This window comes from Solenopsis invicta, chromosome 3, assembly GCF_016802725.1.
Source record: "Solenopsis invicta isolate M01_SB chromosome 3, UNIL_Sinv_3.0, whole genome shotgun sequence".
In the NCBI taxonomy this organism is placed as follows: domain Eukaryota; kingdom Metazoa; phylum Arthropoda; class Insecta; order Hymenoptera; family Formicidae; genus Solenopsis; species Solenopsis invicta.
In genome coordinates, this window is record NC_052666.1 from 7,604,624 (window position 1) to 7,619,372 (window position 14,749).

Consider the following 14,749-nt stretch of genomic DNA (forward strand, 5'->3'; position numbering starts at 1 on the left):
AAAGATCTTTTGATTTCATGGGGATTCGCCAAACTTATCCCACAATTCGAAGGTAAGTAGTTAACAATCAAAAATCTGTCGCCGTTGAGACGCGGTCGAGTGATGCGGACGTGTTTATTACACTTTACACCGCGCTAATTTTTTTTTGCCGATCGCACGCATCGCATGCGTACCGGGATGTGTTTGTCTCGTGTTTCTACCATCCTTGAATTTCCTGATTGTTTTTGACCGGGTGCCTTTATAATCTAAAGCCAAATCTACAATGTGCTCTTTGCTTCCTGTTTTTTTGCCTCTTAACACGTGTGTGAAGCTAGCATCTCAAATGTTAGCATCTCATAAATAAACTGCAAATTTACTTGCATCCGGGATAGTTCCACAGTTTCTGATAGCTATCTTTTAACAATAGTTCCGATGAATTTACTATCAAAATCGCGATTTAAAAAATGAGATGCTAACTTCCGATAACACCTCATAGCATCTCATCGTATTTCGAATACATGATCACGGGGGAGTAAGATTCCGAAGAGTTTTATATTCTACACACATTCTGTCAATAGTTCTGACGATTAAACTTCGTAGAAAATAATTTATAGTTACAAAATTACAAGCTGGTTAATATTCGAGAGTTCTAGTCATTGTGAAATATTTTTTGTGCAGTTCTGAACGTATTAAACAATTTTCTAAAGAGTTCTGGTACTGCCAACGTTGTATTACTTTAAAAATAATTTATAATATCGGAAAATGCATTTTGAGACAAATAAAAGTGAGATGCTGGTCGATTTTCGAGAGTTCTTTTGAGGTGCTATCCAGAACTGCATTTTTAGATGGTAAAAATTTTTGGAAAAATGAAACAACTTCGGTAGTGCCTAGAACTACACGAAAAATATTTTATAATGTCGAGAAATACGAAATAGTCGCAAAGAGGTTAAGAGGCAAAAACAGGAAGCAAAGAGCACATTGACTTAAGAAAAGAAGAAGAAGAAGGTTAACCAAAAACACTGCTGTAACATTTTTATTTTATTAATTAATTTAGCTCTAAAGTAATTTTTTTAAGATATATGATGAAATCTGCAACTTAAGGATGTAGGTATTGCACGTACAGTCCCTGTAAATTAAATTGAAATTGGAAATGTGTTAATATCTATACTTTAAATAAATTATATACATATAAAAGTTGTGTGAATAACATTATATTTTTTATTTAGTTATATATTTTTATAGTTTATTTACTTTATTTTTTATTTAAAATTATATTATTTTTAAAAATAGAGAGAACAATTTCTATTTTTTGGTATAATGACTTTAAGTATTTAAGATAATTTATGCAAAATTTTATTTCAATTCTCTGCTTAGTTGTTCTGTAAATAAATAAATAAATTTTGTTAATTTACAGAACAACTAATCTCTACATCGCAATAAAACTTTACATGACTAATCTTGAATACTTAAAATACCTACATTAAAAAATTCAGATTTTTACCATTATTTCTTAATTATATTTCCACTTAAGGCGATGCTGGAGTGACGGCCGAACTCCGACGGTCCTGCGCCATCTACTAAGTGGAACTAAAAATGTCGATAATATCGATATTTTTAGATCCATTATCATTTGAGTTCTGCACTCATCCTTGTCTTTTCAACAAACGAAACTGCCCAACTCAGTACCGTATATTTCGACAGGCACGCTCGGGCCGTTTTGTAGGCGGATGAGTTTACGCGAAACAATTTTTTGTCCGACCTGTTGGGTTTCTGCTGTTGAATAAGGACGTAATGTGTTGGCAATATACATTGCACTTTGACACTACGCTATCTCTTTTCGCTGCATGTAACAAAAAGAGATTGACGTTAGTCAGACTAAATGTTTAGCACATTTATTGCCATTTCATTAGAAAATGATGTATATAATACATAATACTAAAATTATATTTTCATGTCAAACATGAATATGGCAATATTTTGTAGGCAATATGGAATGAATCCTTCATTCCAATCGCCCGTTTTTATGAAACGCAAAAATTTTTCATAGTTTCTCTATTCTCGTTTGCTTATGTTTGCCTATAAGATAGGCAAATACAAACTTAAAATAGTCAGCCCACGATAAACGCCTCTGATATCTAATTAATAATAGTCAGCACACGGCAAACGCCTCTGATATTTCATTAATAATAGTCAGCCCACGGTAAACGCCTCTGATAATTAATTAAAAATAATCAGCCCACGGTAAACGCCTCTGATATTTAATTAATAATAGTCAGCACACGAAAAACGCCTCTGATAATTAATTAAAAATAATCAGCCCACGGTAAACGCCTCTGATATTTAATTAATAATAGTCAGCACACGATAAACGCCTCTGATAATTAATTAAAAATAATCAGCCCACGGTAAACGCCTCTGATATTTAATTAATAATAGTCAGCACACGATAAACGCCTCTGATAATTAATTAAAAATAATCAGCCCACGGTAAACGCCTCTGATATTTAATTAATAATAGTCAGCACACGATAAACGCCTCTGATAATTAATTAAAAATAATCAGCCCACGGTAAACGCCTCTGATATTTAATTAATAATAGTCAGCACACGATAAACGCCTCTGATAATTAATTAAAAATAATCAGCCCACGGTAAACGCCTCTGATATTTAATTAATAATAGTCAGCACACGATAAACGCCTCTGATAATTAATTAACCTTTCAAGATGGTATATATGTGTACCTGGTACACATGTGTACCTGGAAAGAGTTGATAGTCAGCTCACGATAAACGCCTCTGACAGTAAATGATTAATAAAAGTACAGCTTACCACTGTAAACAGTCTGTGATGACAGAAACCTTTCGACATTATATTGTCATTATAGGTATCCTACACCTCTGCATTATATCCTCTTTTGGACAGGGACAGGTTAGGTTAGGTTGACGACATTTAAACACACACTAAAATATTTATGTCAACTATAACTTCACCGTAATTTTGCGCCGCATCACTTTCCTTCCCCTCTCTCCGATCTCCGCAGTGATACCGAGACATGTGCGTGCGCGCGTTTCTCCCGCGACCGCGCGCTCGCCTGGCCACGAAACATGTCGCGCTGACCGAATCGTCGCGCGCGCCGTGTCACGCCTCGGCTCGTTTCGAAGATCATGCACTAGAGCTAGTCTTTCCCTCGCACTCCCTCCGCTCGCTCGCGCGCGATAATATCGATGGACCGAGCGCTCCAGAATTCTTTTCGATGTCGGATACATGTTATATATGTGTATATATAAGTTTGCAGAAAAATATACAAATTTACATGTTATATTATAAATTAAACATTATAGCAAATCATTTAATCTTTCAATAGCATATAAACAATTTCTATATTATAAAAAAATTTTTTAAATAGTTAAAAAAAATCATGAATTTTATTTATTAATTAAAATTATGTGACAAATTATAATAAAAATACGAAATTACTTTTATGTCAAAGACACAATTTTAAATCGATAGTTAATAATTTTAGTTTTTCAATATTATAACAGCCTCGGAATATATTATTGTTAATGCTATAGGAAAAGAAAATGGTGTGCTATGAAACATTTATATTTTTAATATATTTTATAATTTCATTACATTTTTAATATTAAAATAAAAAAAATTTTAAACTATAATAATAATTTAATATTTATAGTATCCGGCTCGAAGGACCACAAATGTTTGATATTGTGTTATACGCGAGTTGAATTATCGGAATTCACTCCGAAGAGAGCGCGAGTGAGAGCTGCGTGAGTGATTAGTCTTCTCAGCGCTCGGACTCGATACGGCCCTGAGCGCGCGATTGCGAGAGCGATTTGATGCGAGATCGCGAGCGACGAAGGTAGCGTAAACCTTTGTATACTGAGAGGAGTGGGAAGCGGGAGAAACGAATTAAGGTGAACAGAATGATCACTCCGTTGAATTAACTTTTGCAATTCACTCGTCTTTAATTGTAAAATTGTTTCTCAGATTTCTATATTTAATTTAGCGGGCGCATAAGTTCAAGAAGCGCGTGTCGATAACGAGCGCATACACGCGCACCTTCTCACTCCCGATACTTCCCGAATTTGTCGTCGCTCGGTTCCGGATGTTGTGTATTACTCGCGTCGCTACTCGAATCTGAGGCTGCGGATCTCTCGCAGAGAGCGCGAACCTTTCAGATCTCGTTTAAGCGAAGGAAAGTCGGGAGAAGCAAATTCGGCGGGAAAATGCCTCATTGGCTCGAATGGACTAATTACTGTCTCGTCATCGACGATTTGAAACAGCGACCGGACCGGACCGGTAAACTTAATATTTGCTGGATTCGACCTTCCTTTGCGGACGACCACGACAAAAACTTATTTGCTTCGCCTGCAAATATTATTCCCGTGACCGTCGAAGTACAATAATACAAGACTTTGCGAATATCATAAATCTTCAATTTAACAACCTTTTGAAATGAATAGCGAACGAACAAAAAAAAAAAGAAATTAAGTAACTTATAATTAGTTGAACGCGAAACATACCAAATAATAATTTCGAAATGGAATGAAGTAATGATGAAATTTATAACGCGAAGCAGAGGCGTTCGGCATGTTTGTAGTTAAGACGACGCTTTGTCCTCGTCATTAGACGCATTCTCGATGTCGATTGGCAAAATACATATTTTGCTGATAGGCCGCTTATACTTCGAAGACGCTGTTTTAACGGTCACGACACGAATCAGACCGTCCGATCCCGGATGACACAGACTAATCCGCCCAAGCTCCCATTTGCACGGAGGCAGGAGCGAGTTTCGCAATAGGACGAGTTGTCCGACCCGAAGTGCGTGTGGATTTATGCGCTTCCATTTAACTCGCTGTTGCAGCGTATTAATATAGTCTTGTTGCCAAACTTTCCACAGACGTTCGGTCAGTTGGCGAACGAGCTGTCACCTCGTCAACCGATTTTCTTTGACTTGCAACAGCGAGGGCTCCGGGATCGAATTAAGCGCGGAGCCTATGAGGAAATGCCCTGGAGTTAAGAAAGTATAGTCATCCAGCGAGTCAGAAAGAGATGCCAATGGACGCGAATTTAAACACGCCTCGATATTACATAGTAGCGTGGAGAACTCCTCGAAGGTCAGAGTATGAGCCCCCACAACACGCCGAATATGATGCTTTGTGCTACGGACACCGGCCTCCCATAACCCCCCGAAATGAGGAGCGGAAGGAGGTATAAAATGCCACGAGACACTATCTGCGGCCGTGCGATTCTGCAAATCGGGATCTCGAAGAGTTGCGCGAAACGCTGCAGCGAGTTCGCGATCCGCCCCAACGAAGGTAGTCCCATTATCAGAATAAATCGATTCGGGAAGACCTCGCCGCGCTACAAAACGGGAATAGGCTCCGAGAAATGCGGGAGTAGAATAACCTTCGACGAGTTCGAGATGCACGGCGCGTGTTGCCATGCACACGAATAGTGCGATATACGCCTTTGCCGAAGCGACTCCGCGACCCGATCGCGATCGAATTAGTACTGGACCCGCATAGTCCAGCCCGCTGTGAAGGAACGCGCGCGCGGGAGGAGTCACTCTGACCTTGGGAAGGTCTCCCATTAGTTGAGATGGAGTGAGAGCTCTCTCGCGAGCACAGGTTACGCACCCGTGCAGAATCGATCTGACCGTGCTTCGAGCTCTGAGTAGCCAGAATTCTTGCCGTAACGTAGCAAGGGTCAATTGCGTTCCTGCATGAAGAGTGCGCAAGTGAGTATGAAAAATGAGTAAGCGGACCAGCGGGTGAGAGCCGAGTACTATCGGATGTCGAGCTTGAGCGGGTATCGGGGCCTGAGATAGCCGCCCGCCAACCCGAATTATTTGTTTTTCATCCAGGAACGGATTGAGAGAGACGAGTGGACTCTTCGAAGGAACCGACTTACTTTGAGTGAGAGCGCGTATTTCGAGCGGGAAAAGTTGGCGTTGAATGTATCTCACCCAAAATTTTTTTGAAGCTCGTACTTCGCTCGCGGTCAATGAAGACGGACTTTCCGACCGAAGAGCGATCTCGTCACGCCTTCGAATCCGCGATATAAATCTAAGAATGTACGTGCTCACTCGAATGAGCTTTGGCCACGAGGAATATCGGTCTGCGAGCTCCCATGATTCCGTTACGCTAGCGATTTGAACTGTCGCGCGCGAGTTCTCCTTTAACGCGATGTCTGAGAGTGATGCGCTCATCGTCGGCCACTCAGAATCAGGCATCCTTAGTCACGCGGGACCGTGCCACCAAAGAGGATGCGAGACGAGCTGACTTCCCGAGACTCCTCGCGACGCACAATCCGCGGGGTTTTCATCCGTGGGAACATATCGCCACGAAGCGGACGGAAGTCGGGTTTGAATTTCGGCAACCCGATTCGAAATGAAAGTCTTCCACTTCGAGGGATGTTGTGTGACCCACGCGAGCACGACGGTTGAGTCCGTCCAGCAAAAGCAGGGAACGGAGGTAATGTGCAATGCGTCCATGACGAACCTCGTTAATCGCGACATTAACACGGCTGCCGATAATTCGAGACGCGGAACAGTCAATGTCTTGATCGGCGCGACCTTTGACTTTCCGACTAGCAAGGCAGTCGTGATGTTGCCTGAGCGAGAGGTGAGCCGAATATAAATCGCTGCGGCGTAGGCATAGTTAGACGCGTCCAAAAACCCGTGGATTTCGCAGTCGACCGTGTCCGATCCCTTTTGAATCCACCGCGGGAGGTGGAAGTTATCGAGTTCTAGCAAGGACGATTGCACAGATTCCCATTGCCTTGCGATATCGGTGGAAACCTCATCGTCCCAGTCGACGCGGAGCTGCCATAGCTTTTGCAAGAGAATTTTCGCGGAGATTGTAACGGGCGTGCCTAAGCCCAACGGATCAAACATACGAGCGATGTACGAGAGCATGGCGCGCTTCGTTCGCGCGGGCGAGGGACAGCGCACGACTCTAAATTGAAATGCGTCAGCCGACGGACTCCAACTAATACCGAGCACCTTTAATGTCTCGTCCGGATGTAGATCCTTGTTGCAAGCGAGTCCATGATCTTGCGCGTCAATGTCACTTAGCAAATGAGCCGCGTTGCTCGACCATTTTCTTAATTCGAAATGACCGCGTTGCAGCAAGGAGCACACTTGATTGCGAACCGTACGGATGAGTGAAATCTCGTCCGCACCGAAAAGCACGTCATCCACGTAAATGTTCTCCTTAAGCACGGGAACAGCTAGAGGAAAATCGCGACCGTCATCATGGATGAGCTGCTGCAGGACTCGCAAAGCTAAGAACGGCGCCGAAGTTGTACCGTAGGTTACGGTCAAGAGCTGATACTCTTGTACTCTTCCGGTTTTCTCGTCGATCCAGAGGATCCTTTGATAGTCTGTGTCCCGGGGATCGACGCGAATCTGCCGGTACATTTTTGCGACGTCGGCAGAATAAACGTAGCGATACTGTCGCCAGCGTAAAAGCACCGCAGCCAAGTCCGTTTGTAATTTCTGCCCTGCGAGAAGGTGGTCATTAAGTGACCGAGAATTCGAGGTGGGGCTCGACGCATTGAATACGACTCTTACTCGAGTCGTCGCACTGCTTTCGCGTATTACGGGATGGTGCGGAATATAGACGAATTGAGAAGATTCTGAAGATTCTGGAGCCTTGCGCATGTGCCCGAGATTTTCATACTCTTGTAGGAAGTCTGAGTACTCCCTTTTTAAATCGAAATTGGCTTGAAGACGGCGTAGCAAAGTCTTGAGGCATCGCTCCGCTACATCGCGCGAGGTACCAATATCGATGGGAGGACCACTCTTGAACGGCAGACGAACGATGTACTGACCGGCGGGAGTGCGCGAATGAGAAGTTAAAAAATGATTCTCGCATCTCTGCTCTTCCGGGCTGAGTATCGTGTGCCTCGGAATTTCCTCGATTTCCCAAAATCTTCTCAATTCGCTATCGAGTGAAACGGATTCCGCGATCGTACAATGTTGCACTGTAATGGTCCGACGAGACGAATTCGACAGAGGCGTGCGGCCTTGAACAATCCAGCCGAAGATCGTTTCTTGAGCAATAGGCTGACCGCGAGATCCTCTGCGAACGCCATCTCGCATTATGTCTGGGTAGATGTCAGCGCCGATTATGAGATCAATGGGATCTGTACTTGAAGAATTTGGATCTGCGAGAGTGAGATCCGCGAGATGATCCCATTGAAGAGGAGATTGAATAGACGCTGACGAGTAACTAGCAAGCGAACTTAAAATCGTCGCTGTTGTAACGACCGGCGGCTCGATCCCGTCGATCGGTGAGATTTGAATGTGCGCGGCGTAACGATGAATGCCCGCGTCAAGGCCGTCGACGGCGGACAAGGCGGTAGGCAGTATGAACTGACGCAATTTTAATTTTTTTGCTAAATGAGCCGCAACGAGTGTGAGTTCCGCTCCGGTGTCAATCAATGCTCGTGCAGCGACTTGACGACCGGCGAGAGGTCCGACGAACACGCGTGCAGTGGCGAGGACTACCGGCGGTCGGGCGAGATTTGCCGAGATCGCGCATAATGCCACTGTTTTCGGAGACTTATCGGAATTGTTCGACGCCGGGGTCTCGGAATCGGATGCACTAACTGTCGCAGTAGCGGAAGAGGCCGAGTCAAGATGGAGCATGGAATGATGTCGTTTTTGACAGTGACGACATGAAAAACGGCTTGGACACGCTGAGACGGCGTGCTTAGCACTGAAGCAATTAACGCATCGTTGATGCTGTTTCGCGATCTCCAATCTCTGGCTCGGACTCTTCTGCACGAATTGAGGGCATTTATTCAAGAAGTGGGCCGATTTGCAGAGCGGACACGGCGAGATCGAAGCCGTCGCTACCATGGCGCTTGACGATTTTACCGATCGCGAGGACTTGGCTGAGCCGAGAGGAGTGAGCTCCTCCAAGGCGCGAACGCGATGCGCGAGAAAACGATCGAGATCCTCGTATGTAGGAATTATCGCATCATCACCTTTCAATCTCCACGCCTTCCGGGTTGCTGGATCGAGCTTCTGCGTGACGTGGTGACTTAGAATGTCACTTAAAATTTCATCCGAGGAGCGATTTAATCTCTTTAGCGATGCTATGGCACGATTAGCTTTATCCCGCAACTCGGATAACTCGCATGCCGATTCGCGATTGACGCTCGGCAAATTACATAAAGCGGACGCGTGAATTTCGATTAGACGGCGCTTATTATCGTAACGCGAAGTTAAAGTTTTCCACGCAATATCGAAATTATCTGCAGTGACTGGGATAGTTTTGATAGTATCGAGAGCACGACCTGACAAGCTGGATGCTAGAAAATGCATCCGAGAGAATGCGGTTAGGTCCTTATTGAGAATAATAAAGGATGTGAATCTATCTCGAAAACTTTTCCAGTCCTCTGCTTTCCCGGAAAATGGAGGAATATTAATAGGCGGTAAATGTTGCAACGATACCGGTGCGGGCGCGCAGAAATGATGCGACGAGCTTGCCAATGGTGAGGTGGACACGGGAGGCTCCAGCTCCTCCAGACACTCGTTCATGTAGTCCAGCGCCATGAGGTAGAGCTCCTCGTGCTTCCCGTAATCGTCCTGCGTGAAATACGTGGACTTCGATCGTTCGTGAGCAGGAACTGCTTGCAGTAGAGCGGCATGTCTATTCGTGCACTGCGGCCAGGCTTCCTTCAAGGCGGTGATGCGAGATCGTATTTTCGCCGGCGTGTAATTCGGCTTCCCGATCTTCTTGAAATTAGACAGGGCTTTCGCCACTGTCTGCAACGCAATCTGCTGCATTGCGACGAGTTCCTCCATCTTGTGGACGAGAGCACTTCACACCAGAAGGAGATTTTTTTGAATTTATGAAGTTCAGCACAGCTTCACTCGATCCGGCTCGAACAACCAAATGTTTGATATTGTGTTATACGCGAGTTGAATTACCGGAATTTACTCCGAAGAGAGCGCGAGTGAGAGCTGCGTGAGTGATTAGTCTTCTCAGCGCTCGGACTCGATACGGCCCTGAGCGCGCGATTGCGAGAGCGATTTGATGCGAGATCGCGAGCGACGAAGGTAGCGTAAACCTTTGTATACTGAGAGGAGTGGGAAGCGGGAGAAACGAATTAAGGTGAACAGAATGATCACTCCGTTGAATTAACTTTTGCAATTCACTCGTCTTTAATTGTAAAATTGTTTCTCAGATTTCTATATTTAATTTAGCGGGCGCATAAGTTCAAGAAGCGCGTGTCGATAACGAGCGCATACACGTGCACCTTCTCACTCCCGATACTTCCCGAATTTGTCGTCGCTCGGTTCCGGATGTTGTGTATTACTCGCGTCGCTACTCGAATCTGAGGCTGCGGATCTCTCGCAGAGAGCGCGAACCTTTCAGATCTCGTTTAAGCGAAGGAAAGTCGGGAGAAGCAAATTCGGCGGGAAAATGCCTCATTGGCTCGAATGGACTAATTACTGTCTCGTCATCGACGATTTGAAACAGCGACCGGACCGGACCGGTAAACTTAATATTTGCTGGATTCGACCTTCCTTTGCGGACGACCACGACAAAAACTTATTTGCTTCGCCTGCAAATATTATTCCCGTGACCGTCGAAGTACAATAATACAAGACTTTGCAAATATCATAAATCTTCAATTTAACAACCTTTTGAAATGAATAACGAACGAACAAAAAAAAGAAATTAAGTAACTTATAATTAGTTGAACGCGAAACAGTATTCATAACGCAATGTAATAATATTTATTAGTATTGTTCATTAATAACTCTTGTCCTGTAGACCATCTTTCGTCTTTTCATATGTAAAATGTGAAAATAATAATAAATATTATTACGTTTTATTATAACCACAATATATGTGTATCAATATACATATATATTCGTGTGTACTTTACATTATTATGTTCTGAACCCTCTCAAAACTAAAATAAAATTTACATTTTAATGTATTCACGTTTAAATTTTTTAAACATATTTTTTAAAAATAAATATTATTTTTAAAGATAAAAATTTTTTTTAAATATAAATATTATGTACGCTAAAATTGCCTCCATTCATTAAACATAACATTTCACGGAGTTTTCACTCTCATTTACACTTCACATTTTACAGAACTTGTTATTTTTGGGACATTATATGAGTTAAAATTTTAAATAAGAACTTTAGTAATAAAAGAAAGGTAGTCAATTCAACATTTTATGATTAGAAACTTAGTAATGTACAAAAATTTCCTCACAGGTAAGCATTGGTTTTTTTATAATCTGAACATGATTAGATATGTTTTCACATGTAATGAGTTTTCACTTCCCACGAAGCTTATCGTAACACACTTTAGAGCTGAATAACTCATTAAACAAAGCTCCATTGGCAGATAGATGAATTAAAAGTTATTTCTAGTGGCGGGTTCTCGCCGATAAATCTGTTGTTTCTTCCCTGACCTTTCTGGTTTAAAATTTCACTTTTTCGACTGAGAACGATAACTTTCATATATGAGTAATTCTGAACATTGTCGTGATTCTAACGCTCTGTGTGCTTGCCTGTGAGGAAATTTTTGTACATTACTACGTTTTTAATCATAAAATGTTGAATTGGCTACCTTTCTTTTATTACTAAAGCTCTTAATTAAAATTTTAACCGAAAAAATGTCACAAAAATAAAAAGTTCTGTAAAATGTGAAGTATAAATGAGAGTGAAGACTCCGTGAAATGTAATGTTTAATGAATGGAGGCAATTGTAGCGTACATAATATTTATGTTTAAAAAAATTATTTATCTTTAAAAAATATGTTTTAAACATTTAAACATAAATACATAAAAAATGTAAATTTTATTTTAGTTTTCAGAGAGTCCAGAACATAATAATGTAAAGTATATACGAGTATATATATATAAATATATATATATATATATATATATATATATATATATATATATATATATTGATCTACATATATAGTGGTTATAATAAAATGTAATAATATTTATTATTATTTTCACATTTTACATATGAAAGGACGAAAGATGGTCTACACGACAAGAGTTATAAATGAATGATACTAATAAATATTATTACATTACGTTATGAATACTATAAGTATTAAATTATTATTATAGTTAAAAACTTCTTTTATTTTAGTATTAAAAATGTGAGGAATTTATAAATTATATTATAAAGATAAATGGTTCATGGCACACCATTTTCTTTTCCAACAGCATAAAAAAATAATTTATTTCGCGGCTATTATTATATAATATTAAAAAACTAAAATAATTAACTACCAAATTAAAATTATGTCTTCGACATAAGAGTATTTCCGTATTTTTATTATGATTTGTTACATAATTTTAATTAATTAATGAAACTCATGATTCTTTTCAAAAATTATTTAAAAAATTTTTCTATAATATAGGAATTTTTTAAATGCTATTGAAAAATTAACTAATTTGCTGGAATGTTAAATTTACAATATTACATGTACATTTTTATACCTTTCTGCACACGTATATTTACGTATATATAGCGTATCTACGTATATATTCAACTTTAATTGATTAAAAGATTGCTACCCTATGACAAACGCCTATGATTTTATATTGAACATTACATGTTATGTAATGTTTTTGTACGCAATATGGAATGGGCCCCTCCATCGCCCATTCCTGTGAAACGCAACCAAAAATATTTTAACGTTTCTCCATTCTCATTTCATTACATTTCCTTACGACATGGGCAAACAACTGTTTTTTATATTAAACAGTATTAACATAATAAATACTAAATGCATGTATAAGTTACGCAATTTATACTTTTTTCGACGGATTTATTTTTGCTTTCTGGAATGTGCGATAACATTTCCTTGTGAAAGAATTCTACTATTCTTCGAAATAATCTCATTCGAAGAATATTTATCGTCTTGGAAAAAGGAAAAGTTCCTTGCCTTCTACGATAGTAACAAAATGACGTCTCATTTTGTCAATGTCATTAGAATATGTTTCTTCGCAAGGATTTCTACCTAAGACTATATCCGTCGCAAAGGCTGCAGCATATATACCACAAGACGTACCATCCGGTTGCGCTTGAACTTTTTCAAAGCTTATATCGGTAGATACTACTTGTGGAAAACGAGCGCTTATATATACTTTTTCTTTGGACGCCATTCTTTCATACGTACATTCGGGTATGCTGTCATACACGTAAAGTTTGGTTCCGTCAAAATATATACATCGCCAGTGATTAGTACAATTGCCTCCTAGTATTTGTACACTTTGGCTGCAACTGATTCTAATTAATTGTGGAAATTCGATGTAATGTACGCTTTGTGTTTCGAAACGAGACGTTTCTGCCACTATACGTAAGAAGAGATCCAATGAATTGTCATTTAATTGACTGTGTTCAGGCAAGACATTCTCTTTCACTGAAGAAAGAGATATCTCACGACCATCTAGAACTCTTCTGCGACTAGCCATTTCATCTGTTGTCGGAATATAGTTAGTTTCATGACTAACTATAATACAGTCATCTGGCTCCGTCTCAGTAATAGAAACAGTATCATTTGTCTCTATTGAAATATTATTTTTTAATCGTTTTTCATCGATGACTTGATTTTGTTTTTCATTGACTGATGCAATCATTACATGTTGTCGCTTAGTGTTACCACTTTTGGACAACTTATCTTTTGCCTCTATTATATAGTTAGGCTCTCTGAGAGGCATATGTCTATTATGCCGACTGTCTATAATTTCTGGAAGCACGCAGTTAAAATAAAAACGTTCCAGGACAGGCAACATTTTATTTTGCCAAAAATCCTTGTCTCTATTAAGACGCACTGTTTTTACGCTTTTCGGTGTCCATACGGCGAAAATGCAATATTCACGCCGCGCTATATTTAACTGCCCTTGTATTTGATAAAAGAACCGATGACTTCGGTTTATTACGTTTGGATCTCTTTTATCAAAAATACCTTTCAACTGAGGCAATGTACTAACAGCTTCCTCCGCTGTTAAATTTTCAGCTGAAAGAGGGCATTTTATCTCCACTAGACCATCTTCATCGATAAGTCCATCAGGAGAAGCACCCAAGTATGGATTGTTAATATCAACAAACAATCCGCAAGGTTTTATATCTATTTTCAATTTCGAACATGTATCTTGTTTCGCTATTTCTTCCATGTCGCGACCATATTTCATGGCTGCTGTATCAATGACATGAGGAAACAATATATTTTTCACGTTTGTTGCACAAGACGTTGTTGGTCTCATGCGACATACCGGTCCAAAATTTGATGCTGTCAACATTATTTTTCTCAATGACAACCATAATTCGCAATCACTTTGCTTTCTGGTGTTGCGTTCAATTTCCTCCCAGTTTTGTGCGTTTTCGAACAATTGTTCTACATGCTTTTTTTTCAATTGTTCGAATATGACAGGGGAAAGGTCTGGTTGTTGCGATTGAGGTCCGTAGTAAGCATCTGCACCTTTTACGTTTCTTTTACGTTTTTGTGGTTTTTCTTTTATTTTACGAGATTCTCTGGTTCGATCTATTTTTATTTGGCGTCGCTTTTCCAGATTCTCGATAATAGAAAGAACACAGTCATTTACATTTTTATGTAATTCTGTGAGAACTTGTTGCGTGTTATGTTGAATAACAGCTGCCGCAATTCTCGCATTATATGAACCTCGCGCACCATAAAAAACGCGCTTTCCACCAATTTCTGCACAGACTATCGAGTGAAATA

At 40.3% G+C, this 14,749-nt stretch overlaps 2 protein-coding genes and 1 long non-coding RNA gene across 3 annotated transcripts; all 3 read right to left on the reverse strand.

Moving 5' to 3' along the window:
- Positions 1–1,512: 1,512 nt before the first annotated feature.
- LOC120357250 lies at positions 1,513–2,961 on the reverse strand. Its single transcript, XR_005574409.1, has 2 exons — positions 2,811–2,961; positions 1,513–1,819 (listed from the first exon to the last, which is right to left on the reverse strand). It is a non-coding gene; the product is annotated as an uncharacterized LOC120357250 (long non-coding RNA).
- Positions 2,962–4,926: 1,965 nt separating this feature from the next.
- Positions 4,927–6,234, reverse strand: LOC120357338. The gene has a single exon (XM_039447506.1). The coding sequence runs from the start codon at positions 6,232–6,234 to the stop codon at positions 4,927–4,929; it is 1,308 nt and encodes a 435-aa protein (XP_039303440.1).
- A 6-nt stretch (positions 6,235–6,240) lies between these two features.
- LOC105204198 lies at positions 6,241–9,819 on the reverse strand. Its single transcript, XM_011173254.3, has one exon. The coding sequence runs from the start codon at positions 9,817–9,819 to the stop codon at positions 6,241–6,243; it is 3,579 nt and encodes a 1,192-aa protein (XP_011171556.3).
- Between the last annotated feature and the right edge of the window lie 4,930 nt (positions 9,820–14,749).

Bases quoted from the DNA above. Each gene is read 5' to 3' on its own strand.
- LOC120357338 (XM_039447506.1), bottom strand. From the start codon at position 6,234: ATGCCTGATTCTGAGTGGCCGACGATGAGCGCATCACTCTCAGACATC.
- LOC105204198 (XM_011173254.3), bottom strand. From the start codon at position 9,819: ATGGAGGAACTCGTCGCAATGCAGCAGATTGCGTTGCAGACAGTGGCG.